This window comes from Pan paniscus, chromosome 6 (genome assembly GCF_029289425.2).
Source record: "Pan paniscus chromosome 6, NHGRI_mPanPan1-v2.0_pri, whole genome shotgun sequence".
NCBI lineage: Eukaryota > Metazoa > Chordata > Mammalia > Primates > Hominidae > Pan > Pan paniscus.
This window is the reverse complement of record NC_073255.2, coordinates 177,153,919-177,178,738: the sequence shown is the minus strand read 5'-3', so window position 1 is coordinate 177,178,738 and position 24,820 is coordinate 177,153,919. Positions and strand designations below refer to the sequence as shown.

Here is a 24,820-nt window from a genome sequence, read left to right as displayed (position 1 = left end):
CATAATTGTAACCACCTCAACTTTGTTTCTTTTATCTACAAGTTGCAAGAATGGCCTTTCTGCTGGGTCTCTTAGTCTTTAAGGTTTGGGTGCATCTGTTGAGCTGTGGCTAGTGAAAATAAGTAGTGTAACAGTTCCAGTGAACATAGATCTGAGAGCCAAGCCCTGTGATTCTTTCTTGAGTATTGGAGCTCTTGAATGTGTTCCCTACCTTGACTACTGTTGTAGATTTATCATACAAGCCATTTTGTGGATTTTTTCCCTTGAATATGAGGATAAATTACATTACTTTTTTTGGTGCGGCGGGGGGCAGGCAAGGTCTTACCCTGTGGTACAGGCTGGAGTGCAATGGTGCGATCGTAGCTCCCTGCCTCCTTGAACCCCTGGGCTCAAGCAATCCTCCTGCCTTAGCCTCCTGAGTAGCTGGGACCATAGACATGAGCCACCACGCTTGGCTATTGTTTTTTTTTTTTAGTTTTTGTAGAGATGGGGTCTCACTATGTTGCCCAGGCTGTTCTCAAACTCTTGGACTTAAGTGTTCCTCCCACCTTGGCCTACCAAAGTGTGGGGATTACAGGCATGAGCCAACATGCCTAGCCTAAAATATAGTACTTTTCTAATGCTGTGGGTGTTTCCCTTCCATTATAAAAATTATATAGATGTTTATTATAGGCTTTTTAAGAAAGTATATAGAAGAAAATTAAAATTATCCATCATTTCACTACCCGGAGAGAACTACTATATTCCCTATTTATTTGTAAGTATTATGTAAACACAGTTAATTAGATTTATAACCGGCTTCCACTTTTTTTCACTTGACATTTTCTCATGTCATTAAAAAGTCTTCATGACAAATGATTATAAATGATTCAGCCATTCAGACATACCATAATTTATTTAATTATTCCCCTATTGTTGTATATTTGGATTGGTTCTGCAGACTCATAACTGGAGACATTAAGTTTAGCTGCTTACTTTATGCGTAATTGTTCTTGGATATCAGAGCATGGGTGCAGCTTTTAGAGAGTACAGTCAAATGAAAAGGCATTGGGGCCCGGCACAGTGGCTTATGCCTGTAATCCCAGCACTTTTGGAGGTCAAGGTGGGCAGATCACTTTGAGCTCAGGAGTTCGAGACCAGCCTGGGCAACATGATGAAACCATGTTTCTACAAAAAATATAAACATTAGCCAGGCATGGCGGCTCATGCTTATAGTCCCAGCTACTTGGGAGGCTGAAGCTGGAGAATCGCTTGAGGTTGCAGTGAGTCGAGATCGTGCCACTGTATGCCAGCCTGGGTGACAGAGTGAGACCCTGTCTCAAAAATTAAAAAAAAAGCCACTGGAAGTAGTGGAAGGAGATGGCAAGGGGTGGCCTGACCTCTTTCTCTGTTTCTTTGACACAAATTTTTTCATTTTGGGGAGATACTGGGGGGCAGACAGGGGTTAGGCAGCTTGCCCAGAGTCTTGCAGTGGGACCTCACCTCAAGGCAATAGAAGATCATTTAGAACATTGTATTTAATCATTTTGTTTTGTTTTGCTTAGAGTCAGGGGTCTCACTTTGTTGCCCAGGGTTGACTGCAGTGGCGTGATCATAGCTCACTGTAACCTTGAACTCCTGGACTCAAGGGATCTTCCTGTCTCAGCCTCTCCAATAGCTGGGGTACTACAGGTGTGAGCCATTGTGCCCAGCTCCTTCTTTCTTTCAATATTAAAAATCTCCTCCAACACTTTGTGAAAAATACTTTTGTTTATAGGCCTAAACACATCTGTATTTTTTAAGGAATAGATCCCTGGAAATTCTTTTTTTTTTTTAAGTGAAAGCAAGCTTATTCAAAAGTAAAGGAATAAAAGGGCAGCTACTGCATAGAGAGAGCAGCTCAGAAATTGAATTTTTGTGTCAAACACTCTTGATGAACATGGCTAGATTGTCCTCCTATGATATTATACTAATTTTTACTTCTTTCAGTAGCATATGGGAGTTCAGGAACCATTATACCCTGAGCTGCATTGAGCACAATCTTTTTTAACTATCCAAATGCTTTCTTGCCTTAATTACATTTCTAATATTACTAGTGGGATTGAACTTTTATTTCTCAAGTTTAATAGCCATTTCATTTCTTCTGAGTTGTCTATTTCCTTTGCTCATTTTTTCTATAAGAATGAGTGATTTTCTTATCAGTTTGTATGAGCTCTTTCTATTAAGATATAATCTCTTGTCCAGGATTTTTTTTTTTTAAGAACTACCTAATAGCTTTAACATAATTACTAATCCAGTTTTCTGGTGTCAACTAGGCCATGAGATTTTTTTCCCACAAGGCCTGATTATATGGTGACTATAAATCTAAATAATACAGTTTTTGGATAATCTGCCTATGTTTAATAATGTCCATAATATGTTTTGTCTTTCCAGAAGGAAGAAATGATGTAAATCACTCATCCAAACTTTAAGGTCAAAGGTGAGAAGGAAGGTCAGGAAGAACATGGCCTGGCCAAATGTTTTTCAGAGAGGGTCTCTGCTGTCCCAGTTCAGCCATCATCATGTTGTGGTGTTCCTGCTCACTTTCTTCAGGTAAGCATGTCGCCAAAGCTGCTCTCCTGCTTTTTTTCTTTTTTCTTTTGAGGGAGATACTGCATGGCAAGTGTCAAATGCACTGATGGGCATACGCTTATAATGTTAGTTATTCCTTCTGTTGTAGTCTTGATAGCTGTAATATCGTAGTTCTGGAGGGCTGTTTTGCCCTCCAGAGGACATTCGGCGGTGTCTAAGATAGTTTTGGTGGTCATGAGGGGAGAGGAATGCTACTTGTAGTTAGTGGTGGAGACCAGGGATGCTACTAAACGTCCTCCCATGCACAGGACAGCTCTCCACAACAAAGAACGTTTCATCTGCAAATGTCAACAGTGTGGAGGCGGAGAAGCCCTGATCTATTTTTTTTTTTATTTTGTACTTTTTTTTTTTTTTTAAACATATCTCACTTTTTTTTTTTTTTTTTTTGAGACGGAGTATCACTTTGTCGCCCAGGCTAGAGTGCAGTGGCATGACCTCAGCTCACTGCAACCTCCGCCTCCTGGGTTCAAGCTATTCTCCTGCCTCAGCCTCCCGAGTAGCTGGGATTACAGGTGCGTGTCACCATGCCCGGCTACTAAATAGAGATGGTTTCACTGTGTTAGCCAGGATAGTCTCAATCTCCTGACTTCGTAATCTGCCCACCTCGGCCTCCCAAAGTGCTGGGATTACAGGCGTTTCTTTTCATCACCCTGTTTGGAGAGAGAAGTCCTCTATTTGTTAAAAGCAGGAGCTGGAGAACAAAGGTGATCTTAAGTGGTTCTCTTAGTAACATAGCATACATCAGGCCATTGGGTGTTAGAGGCATGCTGTAAGTGACCTTGTTACTCAGCTTTTTTTGACATTTCTGCTGAGTAGATTTTGTTTATTAATCTTTATGAAAGGCACCAGAAATAATGATTATTTATTTATTTATTTGAGATGGGATCTCACCCTGTCGCCCAGGCTGGAGTGCAGTGGTGTGATCACGGTTCACTGCAGCCTCGAACTCCCGGGATCAAATGATCTACCCGCCTCAGCCTCTTGAGTAGCTGGGACCACAAGCATGAGCCACCATGCCTGGCTTATTATTATTTTTTATTATTATTATTTGTAGAGATGAAGTCTTCTTATGTTGCCTAGGCTGGTCTTGAACTCCTGGGCTCAAGCAATCCTCCCACCTCAGCCTCCCAAAGTGCTGGGACTATAGGCTTGAGCTACCATGCTTGGCTCATCCTTTTTTTTTTTTTAAAGAGAAGAATTCTTGGCCAGGCATGGTGGCTCACGCCTGTAATCCCAGCACTTTGGGAGGCCGAGGCGGGTGGATCACCTGAGGTCAGGAGTTCGAGACTGACCTGGCCAACATGGTGAAACCCCGTCTCTCCTAAAAATACAAAAATCAGCTGGGCATGGTGGCACGTGCCTGTAATCCCAGCTACTCGGGAGGCTGAGGCAGGAGAACTGGCTTGAATCCGGGAAGCTGAGTTTGCAGTGAGCTGAGATCACAGCACTGCACTCCAGCCTGGGCAACAGAGCGAGACTCTGTCTCAAAAAAAAAAAAAAGAAGAAGAGGAAGAATTCTAAAATTGTTCAGTGTCATGCTTATAATCCTGGCAATTTGGGAGGCCAAGTGGTGGGAGGATCACTTGAGCCCAGGAGTTTGAGACCATCCTGGGCAACATAGCAAGACTCTGTCTCTGCAAAAAATACAGAAATTTTTGTAGCCTGAGTAGCCTAAGTAGCTAAGATTACAGGTGCATTGGGCGTGGTAGAGTGCCCCTGTAATCCCAGCTACTCAGGCTGGGGTGGGAGGCTGGCTCGAGCCCAGGAGGTCAAGCCTAGTGAGCTATGATCATAACTGCACTCTAGCTTGAGTGACAGAGTGAGATCCTGTCTCAAAAAATAAAAAGAAATAAAATTGAGAGAGCCTCTCTGAATCTATTTTGGTTCAGGTGGCTGCCCACCAAATAAAATAAAATACAATTGAATAAAAGAAATGGGCCTATACCTGTGATTTTATTGAATGCTGTTTCTCTTTGCTATTCATTCATCTGTATTCTCTCTATTTTGTAGTTATTCGTTGCTCCATGCTTCACGAAAAACATTTAGCAATGTCAAAGTCAGTATCTCTGAGCAGTGGACCCCAAGTGCTTTTAACACGTCAGTTGAGCTGCCTGTGGAGGTAAGCAGAACCGAGTGCTGGGATGGATCGAAGTAGGAGACCGTGCCCACCCCTAGATTGTTCTTAAGCTCTTTTTTGCATCTTTTACTTGCCTAGGACTCTGAAATGGCTCACTGTTTCCTATCACATAAGAGCCAAGCTATTCTACTAATTTCAAAGCCTGCTCTGACTCAGTCCCATTTCACCTCTCCAGCCGGCTTGTTTCTAACTGTTGAGAAACCACACCTTTTGACAAGGCTGTTTTTTCACTGGCTTTCGTTAGTGCTGTGCTCGTTTCTGTCTTTGAGATTTTGCACGTTATCTTTTATGTGCTCTTTTGCCCTTTTCTACCTATTTAAAGTTTGCCTTTCTCTTTGTGTCAAGATAAAATATCACTTTTTTTTTTTTTTTTTTTTTTTTTAAACAGAGTATCTTTCTGTTGCCCAGGCTGGAGTGGAACGATCTCTCAGAAAACATCTCTGCAACCTCCACCTTCCAGGCTCAAGTGATCCTCCCACCTCAGCCCCCTGAGTAGCTGGGACTACAGTCGCGCACCACCTTGCCCAGCTAATCTTTTTTTTTTTTTGTAGAGATGGGGTTTCACCACGTTGCCCAGGCTGGTCTTGAACTCCTGAGCTCAAGCAATCCACCCGCCTTGGCCTCCCAAAGTGTTGGGATTATAATGTGAGCCATCACGCCTGGGTAAAATGCCACATTTTCAATCAAGTTTTTTCCCAACTTCTGATTTTTCCCTTCACTAAATTCTTGTACACTGTCTTGCATATTGTAATGTCTTGGTATTTCAATATTTTCTAATGGTTTCTTTTTTTTTTCTTCTTGAGACAGAGTCTCGCTGTGTCGCCCAGGCTGGAGTGCAGTGGTGCGATCTCAGCTCACTGCAAGCTCCGCCTCCTAGGTTCACACCATTTTCCTGCCTCAGCCTCCCGAGTAGCTGGGACCACAGGCGCCCGCCACCACGCCTGGCTAATTTTTTTTGTATTTTTATTAGAGTCGGGGTTTCACCATGTTAGCCAGGATGGTCTCGATCTCCTGACCTCATGATCTGCCCGCCTCGGCCTCCCCAAGTGTGGGGATTACAGGTATGAGCCACCATGCCTGGCCTGTTTCTTTTTTTAATTTAAATTTTTTTGTAGAGACAGGGTCTTGCCGTGTTTCCCAGGCTGGTCTTGAACTGGGCTCAAGCAATCTTCCTTCCTTGGCTTCCCAAAGTTTTAGGATTACAGATAGGAGCCACTGTGCCCAGCCTGTTTCATTTGTTTGTATCTTGCTTACGTGCCTTGAAGTCAGGCGTGATCTCGGCTCACTGCAACCTCCACCTCCTGGGATCAAGCGATTCTCCTGCCTCAGCCTCCTGAGTAGCTGGGATTACAGGCATGCACCACCAAGCCTGGCTAATGTTTGTATTTTTAGTAGAGAAGGGGTTTCGCCATGTTGGCCAAGCTAGTCTAATTCCTGACCTCAAGTGATTTGCCTGCTTCGGCCTCCCCATAGTGTTGGTATTACAGGCGTGAGCCACCGCGCCCGGCCAGAATCATAAATCTTTTTTTTTTTTTTTTTTTGAGATGTATCGCCAGGATGGAGTGCGGTGGCATGATCTCGGCTCACTGGAACATCCGCCTCCCGGGTTCAAGTGATTCTCCTGCCTCAGCCTCCTGGGTAGCTGGGACTACAGGCGCATGCTACCACGCCCAGCTAATTTTTGTGTTTTTAGGTAGAGACAGGGTTTCACCATGTTGGCCAGGATGGTCTTGATCTCTTGACCTCGTGATCCTCCCGCCTCGGCTTCCCAAAGTGCTGGGATTACAGGTGTGAGCCCCCGCTCCCGGCCCAGAATCATAAATCTTAAAGATGGAAGTGGTCTTAGAGAGATCACGTACCCTAACCTCCCAGATTGGAATCTTTCTTTGTCATTCTTGGAAGATAATCATCCAGCTTCTGCTTCAGTAGTTCCAGGCAGAAGAAACTCACTGTTGTGTGAGGTGGACGCTTACATTTTTATTCAACTTTTGAAGAAAATTCCTCCCTGTCTCCCTAAGTTTCTGTTTAGGCAAAACATTCCTGGCTCCTTCAGCTGTAGTTTAGTGACACTGAGCACTAATTGTGGGATTTCAGGTACAGCCTGAACAATATACAGAAAAATAGGATTTCATTTAGGCACTAGATTTCTGGTTGTACTGCCTAAGGCTGCCTTTATTTTTAAGGTAACTGGGTTGGGGGTTCCCAAGACCACCCCTAGTTTGGTGATTAACTAGGAGGACTCAACATAGAGTACGTGTGGCTGTCATTTATTCCAGTGAGAGGATACAAGGTAAACTCAGCAAAGGGAAGAGGCCGGCCTGGTGTGAGGCCAGGCCAAGCTTCCCAGAGGCCTCTCTCATTAATTTTAAATAAAAAAAATTTTTTTAAATGATTTTTTAAGAGATGGGGCTCTTGCTATGTTGCCCAGGCCGTACTTGAACTCTTGGGCTCAAATGATCCTCCTGCCTTAGCCTCCTGAGTAGCTGGGACTACAGGTGTATGCCACCATGGCCAGCTAAAAAACTATTTTGCTTATATATTTTTAAAAGTTAAAAAATTAAACAAAAACATTTCTTAAGTGCTCTAAATAGCATCCTAAAAAGTACTTTTTATAGCTTTCATTTTTATGCGTAGCTCTGGGTGTTTTACAAAAAGAGTTCAGCAGACACAGTTACCTTTAGAACTTATAATGGGTTCACTGACATCGACAAACATTGGAAATAGTGAGTAAACATAATAACATAAAGTCTATGTCTATAGATAATAATCATTAGATCTTACATTTGAGAATAACTCAGCTAAAAACTATAATAAAAATTTGTACAGTTCTTACATGAGAATAGTGCTAGAGAATCTAAAATTATCTCCAGGAGAAGGAAGGAGAATTTAAAGTGTCTTGGGCCAGGTGCGATGGCTCAGGCCTGTAATCCCACCAGTTTGGGAGGCCTAGGCAGGAGGATTGCTTGAGCCCAGGAGTTTGAGACTAGTCTGGGCAACATAGAGAGACCACCGTCTCTACAAAAATGAAAACAAAAACAAAACAAAACCAAAAAAAAAAAACACTTTGGGAGGCCGAGGTGGGCATATCACTTGAGGTCAGGAGTTCAAGACCAGCCTGGCCAACATGGCGACATTCCATCTCTACTAAAAATACAAAAATTAGCTGGGTATGGTGATGCATGCCTGTAGTCCCAGCTTCTTGGGAGGCTGAGGCAGGAGAATGGCTTGAACCTAGGAGGTGGAGTTTGCAGTGAGCCGAGATCGTGCCATTGTACTCCAGCTTGGGTGACAGAGTGAGACTCTGTCTCAAAAAAAAAAAAAAAAAAAAAAAATTAGCTGGGTGTGGTGGCACATACCTGTACTCCCAGCTACTTAGGAGGCTGAGGTGGGAGGATCATTTGGTCTCTGGAGGTCAAGGCTGCAGTGAGCCATGTTTGTGCCACTGCACTCCAGCCTGGGTGACAGAGCAAGACCCTGTCTCAAAAAGTGTCTTTGGACATTCCATCTCAACCTTATGCACAGCTACTTGGCAGATTCCCACATAAACGTGTTCTGCTCGCCTTATGCAAAGAACTTCATGCATAAGTTGGCCTGTCATCCATCCTCTGCTCACCACTTTGAGGAAGCCCTTCCATGTTTGTGAGCCTCCCCTGCCCCCCTGCGTAGCCCTTATTCTGTTATAAACATTCTCACCTGGGAAACTCACACAGGGAACTTTAGTGTGTGCACAGGAAGTACCTCAACATCGAGCAAGTGTAGTAGCTTATATAGTCCCCCCAGCACAATACAAGAAAACCCTGCAGTACATTCAGGCTGATAAGTTCACATCAAACGTACGCTCAGACCAGGTTGAATCCCATTTAGCATGTTGACTTAGTTGTGTTGGTGACTTTCATTAAACATGGGATGGTTCACTATGAATACTTGGAACATTTCTAACCGAGTAGTATAGTCATACTGATCTGAGCTATGTTATTGTTAATTTTCTTCTTTTTTTCTGTTACCCTGTTTCCTGAATCTGTTTGTTAGTCCTACTTTGTTCTTTTAGTTTTTGGTTTCGTTTTGTTTTCCATTTAAGTCAACAGTCAAAAAGTGTATTTCAACTGAATTCTGGCAGTGAAGCAGAAAAAAGCTGTTTAAAATCTGTTAATTCTTGTGAAAGCCACACCTTCAGGGAGTTTTTGGTAACTTCTTGGAGGAGTAAAGAAAACCTACAACTGAGCAGCTGCTTAAGTTCCTTGTCTCTAGCTCACACTGGTGCATGTACCCAGCAGGGCTTAATCAAGGGTCCTGATGAGTCTGGTGGGCACACAAGGATGGAACACTGTGGTTGCAGGGAAAATGTGGGAATGTCACTCTAATTGAAGACATTTAGGGCCCCAAATTGGCATTGCTGAAAATACTGTTTGATGTCAGCTCTGTGAGCCTGCACTGCTTTCTCGTCTTTGATAGAATGCGTCTTCACAGTATGTGTGAAGTGGCATTAAAGTAACCAGATTGGTGCCAGAGGCCACTTAGAAATTAGTTCCGGTGCTTTGGAATCACACTTTATTATTTGTTAATGATTTGGGGATTTTATTTTTTGTTAAAGATACATTTCTTTGATTCTTTCGTAGTTCGTAAGCTGGATTATTGAGTATTCACACACGTGTGTGAGATGTGCCACCCTTGAACCTTGTTACAACATGGGCACATTACTCACTTGACATGGATTAAAAATAAAGATGTTTCTTTAAAATTGCTGATTGTGATTTTTCTCTTTAATATTCTTTTAGATTTAATTTTTTTTTTTTTTTTGAGATAGAGTCTTGCTCTGTCGCTCAGGCTGGAGTGCAATGGCGCTATCTCGGCTCACTGCAACCTCCGCCTCCCAGGTTCAAGCGATTCTCCTGTCTCAGCCTACGGAGTAGCTGGGATTACAGGTGCACATCACCATGCCTGGCTAATTTTTTGTATTTTAGTAGAGATGAGGTTTCACTGTGTTGCCCAGGCTGGTCTCGAACTTGAACTCCTGAGCTCAGGCAATCCACCCGCCCCCGCCTTCCAAGGTGCTAGGATTACAAGCAGGAGCCACTGCACCCGACCTGTTTTTTTGTTTTGTTTTGTTTTGTTTTTGAGGCGGAATCTTGCTCTGTCACCCAGGCTGGAGTGCAGTGGCACAATCTCGGCCCATTGCAACTTCTGCCTCCTGGGTTGAAGCGATTCTTCTGCCTCAGCCTCCCAAGTAGCTGGGACCATAGGTGCGTGCCACCACACCTGGCTAATTTTTGTATTTTTAGTAGAGACGGGGTTTCACCATATTGGCCAGGCTGGTCTCAAACTCCCGGCCTCATGATACCCCCACCTCGGCCTTCCAAAGTGTTGGGATTACAGGCGTGAGCCACCGCGCTGGCCTTGTTTGTTTTTTAAGACAGGGTCTTGCTCTGTTGCTCAGGCTGGAGTACAGTGGCATGATCATAGCTCACTGCAGCCTTGAAGTCCTGGGCTCAAGCCATCTTCCCATCTCAGCCTCCTGTACTCAGACACTGTACTCTGGCACTACAGGTGTGCACCACCATGCCCAGCTAATTTATTTTTATTTTTGTAGAGGTGGTGGGGGGTCTCACCATGTTGCCTATGCTGGTCTCGAGCTCCTGGTCTCAAGGGATCCTCCTGCCTGGGCCTCCCAGAGTGTTGGATTATAAGCATGAGCTACCGCACCCGGCCTCTTTAATATTCTAAAATCTAAATTCTTTTTTTTTTTTTTTTTTTTGAGATTGAGTCTTGCTCTGTCACCCAGGCTGGAGTACAGTGGCGCGATCTCAGCTTACTGCATCCTCTGCCTCCTGGGTTCAAGTGATTCTCCCGTCTCAGTCTCATGAGTAGTGGCACTACAGGCACATGCCACCACGCCCGGCTAGTTTTTGTATTTTTTGGTAGAGATGGGGTTTTGCCATGTTGGCCACGCTGGTTTCAAATTCCTGACCTCAAGCGATCGACCTGTCTTGGCCTCCCAAAGTGCTTGGGATTGTAGGCGTGAGCCACCGCACCTGGCCTAAAATCAAAATTTCTTTCTGTAACAACCCATCTCAGAAATGCCAGGATATTATAATTAGTAAGTACCTCAGAAATGATTTAGTTCAAGGATTTTCTAGCTTTTTGGTCATAGGACCCCAAAATGTTTTTGGTTATATGGGTTTATATCTATAGATACTAGTTTAGAAATTAAAGCTGAGAATTTAAAAAATACATTGGAGTTTTTGGGATTGCTTTTTAATGAATTAAATAAGCCAATAAGTATTAACATAAATAACATCTTCTGAAAAATGACTTTTTCAAAACAAAATAATGAGTGGCATTGTTTTACATTTTTGCATATCACTTCGTGTCTGTTAATAGGAGATAGTGGGTTTTCATGTCTCCTTTGAATTCAGTGTGTTGCGGAGTTTATTCAGAGATCCTTTAGCTGGGCATGGTGGAGTGTGTCTGTAGTCCCAAATACTCAGGAAGCTAATGCTGGATCGCTTGAGCCCAGGAGTTCAAGAGCAGCCTGGGTGACATAATGAGACCCCATCTCAAAAAAAAAAAAAGCTCTTTGAGATATAGGAAGAAAATTTGGCCTTTCACAGGTTTGAAGTTAGAAAAGAGAGAAGTGTTTTTGTAGCCTTTTCAGTTAATTGTGGATGTTCATTTGTCTTTGGTACTACAGTGAAATTTTGATAAGTGATAATTTCTTAAAAGTTAGTTCCAGTGATGGAATCTGAAACTGTATCAGTGCACTTTGGAATACTCTTGCATTAAGATATATTTGTGTTGTTCTTTGGTTCTTTAAAGTGACAGGCTCGTTTCATTCATTTTTGAGGAAATAGATGCCAAGTACCCAAATCTGAATAACTCGTTTCTCAGTCATTCTTTCAAGTCGAAATATGTTCCAGCTGCTTTGGTATCAGAAGTGATTCTTGCAGACTTTCTACTTACTCACACAGAATATGAAAAATTATTGGCCAGATGCAGTGGCTCACTACTGTAATGCCAGCACTTTGGGAGGCCGAGGAGGGGGTGGGGCAGATCACGAGGTCAGGAGTTCGAGACCAGCCTGACCAACATGGTGGAACCTGTGTCTACTAAAAATACAAAAATTAGCCGGGCGTGGTGGCATGTGCCTGTAGTCCCAGCTACTCAGGAGGCTGAGGCAGGAGAATCGCTTGAACCCGATAGGCGGAGGTCGCAGTGAGCCGAGATCGCGCCATTGCACTCCAGCCTGGGCAACAGGGTGAGGCTCTGTCTCAAAAGAAAAAGAAAAATTATTGTACTCAAGGCCTACAGTTTATAAAATTAAAAATTTTTACTGCTTCATGAAGGACAGTCTTACGTGACACTGGCTTTTTTTTTTTTGAGATAGAGTCTCACTCTGTCACCCAGGCTGGAGTGCAATGGCACGATCTCGGTTCAGTGAAACCTCCTCCTCTCAAGTGCAAGCAATTCTACTGCCTCAGCTTCCTGAGTAGCTGGTATTACAGGCACCCACCACCACACGTGGCTAATTTTTGTAATTTTAGCAGAGATGGGATTTCACCATGTTGGCCAGGCTGGTCTTGAACTTTTGACTTCAAGTGATCCGCCCTCCTCGGCCTCCCAAAGTGCTGGGATTACAGGTGTGAGCCACCCCTCCCAGCCGACATTGGCTTTTTAAAATCCTGTTTTGGTTTTTTATTGTGAGCATGCTGCAGTGAGCAATATGGTGATCACTAGTGCTGTTTGGCATTACTACCTTGGTTTATGCTAAGGTGCAGCAGTTTCTCTCCACTGCTCTTGCACTGTCAGTGCAGAAGGGAACAAAGTTGAAAGGACATCACATTTTAATGTGGTGCAAAGAATTTTGACCTTGCAGACCCCCTTGGAGCAAGGCTCTGGAGGCCTCTCTGTCTCCCCTAGTTCTGTGGACCACAGTTGGAGGGCTATGATCTGGTCCATCTCCCATCCTATTGAAGAACCCCTTCTGTATCTTTGAGAAATTACCTTCCCGTTTCCCTCAGGGATGTCTATTGCGGGGGAAATTCACTACACTGTGAAGCAGCCCATTACATTTTTGAAAGTTCTGTAAACTAGGCTGGGCGCAGTGGCTCACACCTGTAATCCCAGCACTTTGGGAGGCCGAGGCAGGTGGATCACGAGGTCAGGAGTTTGAGACCAGCCTGACCAACATGGTGAAACCCCGTCTCTACTAAAAATACAAAAATTAGCTGGGTGTTGTGGTGGGCGCCTATAATCCCAGCTACTCAGGAGGTTGAGGGAGGAGAATCACTTGAACCCAGGAGGCGGAGGTTGCAGTGAGCCAAGATCGTGCCATTGCACTCCAGCCTGGGTAACAGAGCGAGACTCCGTCTCCAAAAAAAAAAAAAAGTTCTGTAAACTAACTCAGATCTCTTTTCCACTGCTGGCCCTTGATAAAGTTGAGGATAACTTTTCACAGATTCCCTGTGTCTCTTTTTTTCAGCATAAATTTGTATTTCCATTTCCTTCAGTGGTTCCTCTCATGGCCTGGTTTCATATATCCTGCTCATCTTTCTTTAAAATGAAAATGAATGGACATTATTTAATTCATTACAAAAGATATTGACAAAATAACCATGGGTTCTTTTCACTGTTAGACCCTGTATAAATATGTGTAAGACTTGGTTCTTATTCTAAAGGAATTTTAAAAACTGGATTTAAACACAGCTGAAGAATATAAACATCCTGCAGAATCATACATGGCATTTTGCAGTTAGAAAGAACGTAGCTCTCGGTTGGGCACGGTGGCTCACGCCTGTAATCCCAGCACTTTGGGAGGCGGAGGCAGGTGGATCACGAGGTCAGGAGATTGAGACCATCCTGGTCAACATGGCGAAACCCCGTCTCTACTAAAAATACAAAAATTATCTGGGCATGGTGGCACGTGCCTGTAATCCCAGCTGAGGGAGGCTGAGGCAGGAGAATCACTTGCACCCAGGAGGTGGGGGTTGCAGTGAGCCAAGATTTTGCCATTGCCCTCTAGCCTGGGCAACAGAGTGAGACTCTGTCTCAAAAATAAATAAATAAATAAAAATAGAATTCGTTTTGTGATTCTGCAGACTGGCCACTGAGGTGCTGTGAGAGCTGCTCAGCTGCTTTGTCGTGAATGGGTTGTAGTTGGGCTGCAATCTCCCTTCCCTAAGCTCCTGGGGTTGCTAGGTGGGGCTTGGGATGGCCTCCTCCTGATTTTAGACTGGTGGATGGATATTCCCAGGCCAATCAACTCTGACCTTGAACAGCTTCTTCAGTTTACTCCAGTGTGTTATACAAAGATCGTTTTCTATGTGTGCCTATGAAGAAGCTGAGAAGTATTAGGATGAGTGGCCTCTCTAGGGCAACAAATACTTAGGACTAGAGTTGGGATTATAAGTTTTCCGAGTACCAGACTAGAAGGATAATAAAGTTGGCAAGACATTGTGATTTAATTGAAGTAGGTTAATGAAGGACACTTTTTATCATTTTAAAAATTAAGATGTGAATTTTAATTACCTTTTTAGTATTCAGTTCTACAATTTTTGACAAACACATATAGTGTTGTAACTATTCCAAGATATAGAACATCATCCCCCAGATTCTCTTGTACCCCTTTTTAGTCAGCCCTAGGCAACCACTGACCTGGAGGAAATTATTTTTGAAGAGTATTGTAAAATGTTTCCTTAGATGGAGTTAGACATAATTTCTCCCATCCAAGTACTAACCAGGCCTGACCCCACTTAACTTTCTACATCAGATGAGATCGCGTGCTTTCAGGGTGGTATGGCCCTAGATGGTAGGCATAATTTCGAATTAATTGGATATTGGATTCTGCCAAACAAAAAGATTATCATCAGAATTTATTTCTTCTAAATGTCTGCTTTTAAACTTACTGCCCCACTTTCTCACTTAAGACTTCGTCACTAGCATTTGAGCATTCCAATGATACACATTTGAGGTGATACATTAATTGCCCTTATTTGATCATGACATGTTGAATATATGTTGAACTATCACACTGTACTCCCTCAATATGTACAATTACTATGTGTCAATTAAAAATAATAAAAGCAAAAAAAAAAAACTAGTTATTTCTTTCTTTTCTTTTCTTTTTTGTTTTTTTGAGATGGAGTTTCGCTCTTGTTGCCCAGGCTGGAGTACAATGGTGCAATCTCTGCTCACCACAACCTCCGCCTCCTGGGTTCAAGCAATTCTTGTGCCTCAGCCTCCTGAGTAGCTGGGATTACAGGCATGTGCCACCACGCCTGGCTAATTTTGTATTTTTAGTAGAGACAGGGTTTCTCCATGTTGGTCAGGCTGGTCTCGAACTCCCGATATCAGGTGATCTGCCCTCCTTGCCCTCCCAAAGTGTCGGGATTACAGGCGTGAGCCACTGTGCCCGGCTATACTAGTTATTTCTAAATACATTTGAAGTAAAAGTTGTTCTTGAGCATTACTGGTGCTTTGGAAGTGTTTGTGAAGGGGCTTTGGGAAACAGAAAGCCCTGGCAGATTCTACAGGGACTGACCTGTTCCTGCTGTCTTACTGTAGATCTGGAGCAGCAACCATTTGTTCCCCAGTGCAGAGAAAGCGACTCTTTTCCTCGGAACACTGGATACCATTTTCCTCTTCTCCTATGCTGTGGTAAGTTTTGGAACTCTAGGGCTTAAAGGTAAAGAAAAATGTAAATATAAATGACCCTGAGCCTTACAAAATTTGTAAGGGATTTTGAATTTGCTGACTGAGGCAGAGTTCAGTATTTCTGAAGTTTATATTGTTTGTTCTTCCCATTCATTTATTCATTCATTCGACAGATATTTATTGCTCATCTAGCATATGTCAATGGGAATTTATCCCGAACAACACAAAATGCCCTGCCTTTATGGACCTGTATTCTTGGAGTTAGGGGAGACAGACAGTAACCAAATGCTACAAATAAATTATAGAGTATATTTGAAGGTGGTAAGTACAACGAAGGAAAATAAAGCAGAGAAGGGGGACTAAAGGGTCCTGGGTGAGGTTGTAATTTTAAGTAGCACAGCCGGGAGACCTCAGGAGGCAGCGGACATTTGAGTGAAGACCTGAGCAGGTGAGCGAGTCGGTGTGCTTGGATCAGAGCTGCAAGAAGAGAGGCCAGAGATGTGGTGGGGCTCAGATCTGTAGGGTTTTGGTACCTTTGGAGAGGCTTTGGCTTTAACCTTGAGTGAGATGGGAGCTGCTGGAAGGTTTTGTGCAGAGCAGCGGCAGGACCTGACTTAGGTTTGGACAGGTGCACTTGCTCTGGGAGCCGAGTTCTTTTGAGGTGAAGGATGATGGTGGCTTGGGTCCAGCGTAACAGTAACAGAGGTTGGGGGGGAGTAGATTTTAGCGGTGTTTTGGAGGTAAAGCCAATAATATTTTTTCCCTCTTGAATGTGGAATGTAAGAGAAATGTGTCAAGAACACCTCCAGGGTGGAAGTGTCATGGCAGAGGGGAGACTGGGGAGATAGAAAGCTTTGATGAGTCGCTTTTGGATGCATTACATTTGACCTCTGCTGCCCAGATGATGAAGAGCAGACACTTGGTCATTGAGTGTGGAGTTCAAGGTGTAGGATCAGTCTGAAGATACATGTTTTTGGAGTCCTTGGCCTTTATTATTATTATTATGTTTTTAATTTTTTATTTTTGAGACAGAGTTTTGCACTTGTCGCCCAGGCTGGAGTGCAATGGCACAATCTCGGCTCACCACAACCTCCACCTCTCAGGTTCAAGCAATTCTCCTGCCTCAGCCTCCTGAGTAGCTGGGATTGCAGGCATGCACCACCACGCCCGGCTAATTTTGTATTTTTTTAGTAGAGACTGAGTTTCTCCATGTTGGTCAGGCTGATCTGGAACACCCAGCCTCAGACGATCCGCTTGCCTCGGCCTCCCAAAGTGCTGGGATTACAGGCGTGAGCCACTGCGCTCGGAGTCCTTGGCCTTTAGATGATTTATAGATCAAAACTGTGAGGCTGCGTGAATTGATCAAGAGAACAGGCGAGGGCGAGGAAGAGGTGTGAAACCTGAGCCCTAGGGCTTCCAGTCCTCAGAGGTGGGTGAGGAATGGGCCAGGTAGCGGGGGTGGAGTGGTAAGAAAGGTGGGGCTGGGCGCAGTGGCCCACGCCTGTAATCCTAGCACTTTGGGAGACCGAGGCGGGTGGATAACTTGGGGTCAGGAGTTTGAGACCATCCTGGCCAGCATGAAGAAACCCCATTTCCAATAAAAATACAAAAATTAGCCAGATGTGGGTGCCTGTAGTCCCAGCTACTTGGGAGGCTGAGGCAGAAGAATTGCTTGAACCCGGGAGGAGGAGGTTGCAGTGAGCTGAGATTGCGTCACTGCACTCCAGCCTGGATGACAAAATGAGACTCCATCTCAAAAAAAAAAAAAAAAAAAAAGGAAGGTGGGATCCTGGAGAGGTAGCACCCTGGGAGACATTCCACGGTGGCGAGGAGTAATTCGGCGTCAGGATAGGCAGCTGGCGTCTCTGTCTGGCTGTAGGAACAGCTGTGGTGGATGCCACATTAGAGTTCTGGAGCTGATGGTGGCAGCAGCTGGAACGTGGACTGTGAGAGGAGCCTTCCTTTTCTCCCCAGCATATAAGATGCTGTCTTTAAGTATGCCTTATTTCTGTCTTTAAGTGTGCCTTATTAAAAACGCCTTTTAATTCTCAATGTCCAGGCAATGTGAAATACTGGGTAAAAGTTCTGAAGTAGTTTCTAAATGTTTATTTGGTTAGTTATTTTTATTTATTTATTTAATTTTATTTTATTATTATTTTTTGGGACCAAGTCTTGCTCTCTTGCCCAGGCTGGAGTGCAATGGTGCGATCTCAGCTCACTGCAACCTCCGCCTCCTAGTTCCAGCGGTTCTCCTGCCTCAGCTTCCTGGGTAGCTGGGATTACAGGTGCACACCATCATGCCCAGCTAATGTTTGTATTTTTAGTAGAGATGGGGTTTCATCATGTTGGCCAGGCTGGTCTCAAACTCCTGTCCTCAGTTGATCCACTTACCGCTGCCTTCCGAAGTGCTGGGATTACAGGCGTTAGCTACCATGCCTGGCCTATTTTTTTTTTTTTTTTTTTTTTGAGATGGAGTCTTGCTGTGTTGCCCAGGCTGGAGTGCAGTGGCACAATCTTGGCTCACTGCAACCTCTGCCCCCTGGGTTCAAGCAATTCTGCTGCTTCAGCCTCCTGAGTAGCTGGGACTACAGACATGTGCCACCATGCCCTGCTAAATTTTTTTGTATTTTTAGTAGAGATGGGGTTTCACCGTGTTGGTCAGACTGGTCTCGAACTCCTGACCTCAAATGATCCGCCCGCCTCGGCCTTCCAAAGTGCTGGGATTACAGGTGTGAGCCACTGCACCCAGCCTAATTGGTTAATTATTAAGAGTATCTTTTCTTCAAAGAGGAAACAGAGAAACAGTTGGAACAGTTCTTTGGTCATTCATTTAGTCTACCTCCTCACCTTGGGTATTTTCTGTATAAAATCCCCATGTAGAGGCACGGGGCTTTGGCTGGAGCTGGTGACAGGGTGCTCGCTTCTCTTCGAGCCACTCATTTCTTTCAGGGACCAGTTTAAGAGGCAGTGTAGTCTAACTAGCTGTGTTAAACTTGGTTGCGAAGTAGAATTTAACCTTTTTTTGGTGTTTAGTTTCCTCATCTATGGAGTCATCTATAGGACTAGATTTAGGACATAAAGGATCAATGCCATGAAAATCAATGGTCATGGTTTTTTTTTTATCTTGAGCTGCACTTCCTTCTGTAACTTATGGGCATTTTGCTTTCTGCAGCAAAACAGAATGTATTGATTCTGGCGGGGCACGGTGGCTCACGCCTGTAATCCCAGTACTTTGGGAGGCCAAGGAGGGCAGATCACCTGAGGTCAGGAGTTTGAGACCAGCCTGGCCAACATGGCAGAACCCCATCTCTACTGAAAATACAAAAATTAGCCAGGCAAATTCAGTTAGGACCAAGTGTTTCTAATAAATTGACTTATCTCTAAAACTTGGCTGGGCGTGGTGTCTGACGCCTATAATCCTAGCACTTTGGGAGTGGCGAGAATTGCTTGAGGCCAATACTTCAAGACCAAACTGGCCAACATAGCAAGAACCCATCTCTAAAAAAACAAAAATTGGCAGGCCTGTAGTCCCAGCTACTCGGGAGGCTAAGGCAGGAGAATTGCTCGAACCTAGGAGGCAGAGGCTGCAGTGAGCCAAGATCACATCATTGCATTCCAGCCTGGATGTCAGAGTGAGACTCTGTCTCAAAAAAAAAAAAAAAAAAGCATGTATTGTTCTGTCATCTGAAGCAGAATTGAGATTTTCTTCGTCCCTTTTGTTCTGTGTAGCGTAAGTCTATGTGAGGGGCAGCTAGACAACATAGAATCTACTTTAAGGCTGACATGCTTCTCTTAGGATGAGGAAGCGCGATGATAATGAGGGAGACACATTCATATTTAAATTTATCTTCTCATTTTTTTTTTTGAGATGGAGTCCCACTCTATCGCCCAGGCTGGAGTGCAGTGGTGCCATCTCGGCTGACTGCAAGCCCCGCCTTCTGGGTTCAAGTGATTCTCCTGCCTCAGCCTCCCAAGTTGCTGGGATTACAGGCGCAAGCCACCATGCCCGGCTAATTTTTCTATTTTTAGTAGAGACAGGGTTTCACCATGTTGGTCAGGCTGGTCTTGAACTCTTCACCTCAGGTGATCCACCCGCCTTGGCCTCCCAAAGTGCTGGGATTACAGGTGTGAGCTACTGCACTCGGCCAATTTTTTTTTTTTAGAGATGGGTTCTTGCTATGTTGGCCAGTTTGGTCTTGAACTATTGGCCTCAAGCAATTCTCCCTGCTCCCAAAGTGCTAGGATTATAGGCGTGAGACACCACGCCCAGCCAAGTTTTAGAGATAGTCAATTTATTAGAAACACCTGGTCCTAACTGAATTTAGGTTTTCAGTCAAGATATTTTATATATTTATGGAAGAAACCTAAAGTGTGCTGCGCTTAAGGTCTTCAGTCTCACTTCCTGCCATGATCTCAGCATTTTAATTCCTGCCACTCAGTGGGAGGAGAGCAGAAGGCAGAACCTGTCTCCAGCTAATTATTGTCTCTGCCTTCCTACTCTCCCTGCCTTGGGATGTCATGAAACCCAAGGGTCAGATTCAACAGGCAGCTAGTGTGCCCTGGAACCTTCTATTCCACTTTTTACCAGGTTGGAACTGAAACTGCAGGGCGTGTGGTAACACGTTAACCCAGAGTGCAGATGGCTAAGAGGGTTCCCTTTGGGATAGCTTATCACTGATGGGTAGGAATTAATCTAGTCTAGAAAATGAAATATATTTGTGTGCTTGTTTTATTAGAGTCATTCTTATTTATTTATTTTTTTCCAGTTAGGGAATCAAGTAAAACCAAAGTTTGCCCTGAACTTTGGTGTGTTTGTGGTAGAGTGTGCCCGCTGCCATTTCTTTTTTTTTTTTTAATATTTTTTTCCTTCTATTTTCATAACTTTTTTGTTTTCACTGTATTACTGACCATGTTATCCAGCCCGCTGCCATTTCATGAAACATTTGTGAAACTCCTGTAGACAGGTAGCCTCGGCATGTGAATGAGAGTTAATTTTAAATAATATCTGTGTTTGTCTCATTTGCTTTGCAGTGCATGTTACTTTTTCATACTGTGTTATTATTTAGAGCTGCAAAAGAAAATGCTTTATTTTTAGGGCCTATTCATCAGTGGCATCGTTGGGGATCGGTTGAATTTGCGATGGGTTCTGTCTTTTGGCATGTGCTCTTCTGCATTAGTGGTAAGTTGAAAGATCTTATTATTATTATTTTGGTCAGGTATTTTAGAATCTAAGTAATCTCCCTACTTCTCTGTAGAATAGAATAGTAAGATTAATTCTCATTGTTTGAATCCCTCATTTGCCTTTTCACTTAGATGAGACTTTTTTTTTCCCCCTGAGACAGAATCTTGCTCTATTACCCCAGGCTGGAGTGCAGTGGTGCGATCTCAGCTCACTGCAACCTCTGCCTCCCATGTTCAAGCGATTCTGCTGCCTCAGCCTCCTGAGTAGCTGGGACTATAGGTACAGGTCACCACGCCTGGGTGATTTTTGTATTTTTAGTAGAGACGGGGTTTCACCATGTTGGCCTGGCTTATCTCCTGGCCTCAGGTGATCCTCCTGCCTTGGCCTCCCAAAGTGCTGGGATTACAGGCATGAGCCACTGCGCCTGGCCAGATGAGTCTTTTTAAAGTAAGATTCTAATCAGGTTCCTTTGTTGTCCCTCAGGCACCAGCAGAGTTAATTAATAGTCTGAATAAATGGCCTGGTGTTCACTACACCCTGGCCCCAGCCTGCCTTCCCATCATATTTGTCACTCTGCTTCATCACTTTGCTCCAGCCAAGCTGGACTGCTTTCCAGGCCGCTAACATCCCGCTCCTTTCTTTTTTTTTTTTTTTTTTTGAGGCGGAGTTTTGCTCTTGTTGCCCAGGCTGGCGTGGAATGGCACAATCTTGGCTCACCACAACCTCTGCCTCCCAGGTTCAAGTGATTCTCATGCCTCAGCCTCCTGAGTAGCTGGGATTACAAGCATGCACCACCACACCTGACTAACTTTTTTATTTTTAGTAAAGACGGGTTTCTCCATGTTGGTCAGGCTGGTCTCGAACTCCCGACCTCAGGTGATCCGCCCACCTCGGCCTCCCAAAGTGCTGGGATTACAGGTGTGAGCCACCACGCCTGGCCCTATCCTGCTCCTTTCTATCTCGGTGCTTTTGTTTCTCCTGTTCTGCCTGCCTTGGATGGTCCCCTTTTCAGCTCTCCATAGTCTAACTCACAGTCTCCTTCAAGCATTGGCCAAATGACACCTCTTTGAGAATGTCAGTCCCTCTTCTGAGCTCCCGTGCCTGTTTCTTTGCAGACACTTGAAACAGTCTGCTGCTTAGCTTGGTTATTTCTGTTTCAGTCTTGCTTTCCCTTAGGGCGGGTATGCAGTGGTTAAAATCACAGATTCCCTAGACAAGGACAGCCTGGGTTTCTGTCTGTCTTCTGTGGTTTCCTAGTTTATGATTTCTGTGAGCTTCAGAGGGAGATAGGCATATTAGCTCTCCCCGGGTGGCAGTGAGGACTGTGAGTTTCTGTATGTGAGGCATTTGAAACAAGTGCTGTGTAGGGGAGGATCCATATCTGATTAATCTTTTTTTTTTTTGAAACGGAGTCTTGCTCTGTCACCCAAGCTGGAGTGCAGTGGCATGATCTTGGCCCACTGCAACCTCCACTTCCCAGATTCAAGCCATTCTCCTGCTTCAGCCTCCTGAGTAGCTGGGACTACAGGTGTGCACCAACATTCCCGGCTAATTTTTGTATTTTTAGTAGAGTCAGGGTTTCACCATGTTGGCCAGGCTGGTCTTGAACTCCTGACCTCAGGTGATCTGCCCACCCCAGCCTCCCAAAGTGCTGGGATTACAGGGGTGAGCCACCGTGCCCAGCCTCCATATCTGACTAATCGTCATTGCTTACTAGCTTCTAGTCAGGAATTTTTGTTGATTAAATGAAACCATGGAGTTTAGTTAGACCCTAATTTATTATGATTATTATTTTTTTAGAGATAAGGTCTCGATTTGCTGCCCAGGCTGGAGTGCAGCGGTGTGATCCTGCAGCCTTGAACTCCCAAGCTCGAGCAATCCTCCCATTTTAGCCTCCCGCGTAGCTGGGACTATAGGTGTGTACCATCATGCTTAGCTAATTTTTAAATTTTTTAGTCATGGGGTCTCACAGTATTGCCCAGGTTGTTCCTTGAACTCCTGGCCTTAAGTGATCCTCCCCCCTTTGCCTCCGCAAACACTGGAATTACTGGCACAAGTCCCTGCGTTTGGCCTACTATTGTTTTTCAGTGTTTGTCATTTGAGTGTAAGTAAAACCTTTTTTTCCCCTTGACATTTTAGAGATGGAAGCACTTTATTTATTTATGAGTTGCTCACCCACACATAATAAACATATTATTTTAAAACCTGTGTACAGACTTTTTTGTGTTTTATATATTTTTTAAAAACTGCAGTTTGTACATAAACTTGCCCTTTTTAAGCATATTGTTCAGACTTTCAACAAATGAGTAGTTTGGTGACCGCCCCTTCTTTCTCCAGCCCCTGGCAACCCCTGATCATTTTTCTGAGTACAGTTTTGCTTATTCCAGAATGTCTTGTAACTGGAACTAGACAGTATTATACATACTATTTTTTAATCATGCAGAGTATTCTCAAAATAGAGTTTGACTGTAGATAAAATGTCCACTTGAGCAAAATGCCTGGAAAAAAGCAGCCCCTTGATGAAAGCTGCTAAATGATTCAGCAGATCACAAGTTTGATAGGTTTCGCTTTCGTTGATTAACTCAGGAGCTGTAGCCATAACAGTGGCTGGCATGCACCCCGTGCCTCTGCCCATAGTAGCGCCTGGCACTGCTCCGGGAAAGGTGGCCTCCCTGGGCTCGTTCTGTCTTCACAGCAGCCCTCTGGAGGTTGCTGTTCCCTCCACATGCACAGTCTGAGGGTGAGGAGATGGAAATACATGTAAAATGAGGAATTACTTTTTTTTTGTTTTTTTGAGACAGAGTCTTGCACTCCCGCGCAGGCTGGAGTGCAGTGGCACGATCTTGGCTCACTGCAAGCTCCACCTCCCAGGTTCATGCCATTCTCCTGCCTCAGCCTCCCGAGTAGCTGGGACTACAGGCGCCCGCCACCACGCCTAGCTAATTTTTTGTATTTTCATTAGAGACGGGGTTTCACCGTGTTAGCCAGGATGGTCTCGATTTCCTGACCTTGTGATCTGCCCGCCTCGGCCTCCCAAAGTGCTGAGATTACAGGCGTGAGCCCGGCCTGGAATTCACTTTTTAGCCTTGAAGATGTCAGTTGGAGGGCTGATAGCTTAATGACTTTATGTCTTTGGCATCTCCTCCTCTCTGGTGGGCAGTGATTGGGTGGCTGCCTCCTCATTGTGGCTCTGAGCAGGACCTTTGTGATGCTGGCCACGTGACTTACAGGCACTGGCTGTGTGAGTGTATCCTTCACGTGGTCTCTACTCTGAAGCAAGTGGGTAGAGTGGCGTCCACTGAAAGTGTCAGTGTGGCTGTTACATATTCCTTTTGTTTCCTCCTCTTCAAGGTGTTTGTCTTTGGTGCGCTCACAGAATGGCTGCGTTTCTACAACAAATGGCTGTACTGCTGCCTGTGGATTGTGAACGGCCTGCTGCAGTCCACTGGTTGGCCCTGTGTGGTTGCTGTTATGGGCAACTGGTTTGGGAAAGCCGGGTATGCCACTTCCTTCCTCTCTAATTTCTCTGTTTAAGTGGTTTCCATGGTGGATTTTTCAGACTTGTCAAAGTCAGTTACTTTGATGCCTTAGATACCACCCACATCTTTCGTTAGCAAGTCAGAGTTGTTCAGGGAGAGAGGGTTTCACTTCAGTGTGCGTTTGAAATGGTGTGGACCTTCGAAGTGATCCAGCCTAGGAGACACACTCCTACCACTCTTTGGGCTGTGGGCAGATTCTGAGTGTGGGCCAAGGCAGGAGGTCTCAATTTTTTATTTTACTCATCGTTTCTTTATAGAACTTAAAAATCTCATTTACTATCCATCATGTATCTTCCTTTGGGTTTTGCCTTCCCTGCCCTTTTTTGAGAGTGATCTTATTTAACCTTTTTACATTAAAGATAAGGAAATTAAGGTCAAAGGTTATTCATGTTGACCTGCCCAAGGTCATGTAACAAGGGCTCTAATTAGATTCAGATGAAGAATGCCAGACTTTGGGGCTTGATCAAATGGGGTATTTTTTCCCCCTAAACCTTCAAGGAGCTTTTTTTTCTTTTTTGTTTTTGAGACAGAGTCTTGCTCTGTCACCAGGCTGGAGTGCAGTGGGGTGATCTCGGCTCACTGCAACCTTCGCCTCCGGGGTTCAAGTGATTCTCCTGCCTCAGCCTCCCAAGTAGCTGGGACTACAGGTGTGTACCACCATGTCCAGCTAATTTTTTTTTTTTGAGATGGAGTTTTGCTCTTGTT

At 44.4% G+C, this 24,820-nt stretch overlaps 1 protein-coding gene and 1 non-coding gene across 15 annotated transcripts in view; both read left to right on the top strand.

Moving 5' to 3' along the window:
- Positions 1-24,820, top strand: part of SLC37A3 (solute carrier family 37 member 3) — a 105,207-nt gene that overhangs the window by 15,192 nt on the left and 65,195 nt on the right. For 9 of the 14 annotated variants that reach the window (XR_010112661.1, XR_010112660.1, XR_008626068.2 and 6 more), the window contains exons 2-6: positions 2,413-2,571; positions 4,621-4,729; positions 15,305-15,397; positions 20,490-20,573; positions 23,928-24,073. Coding sequence is in view for 11 of the 14 variants with exons in the window: in XM_034965096.3 (XP_034820987.1) it covers positions 2,483-2,571; positions 4,621-4,729; positions 15,305-15,397; positions 20,490-20,573; positions 23,928-24,073 (521 nt within the window). In the remaining 3 variants the exon portion in view is untranslated. Of the gene's footprint in view, positions 1-2,412; positions 2,572-4,620; positions 4,730-5,717; positions 5,809-15,304; positions 15,398-20,489; positions 20,574-23,927; positions 24,074-24,820 lie in introns of those variants that run through there. The other 5 variants (XM_063606124.1, XM_055115453.1, XM_008965960.4 and 2 more) reach the window with 3 other exon arrangements.
- Positions 9,352-9,455, top strand: LOC112440598 (small nucleolar RNA U13). The gene has a single exon (XR_003028624.3). It is a non-coding gene; the product is annotated as a small nucleolar RNA U13 (small nucleolar RNA).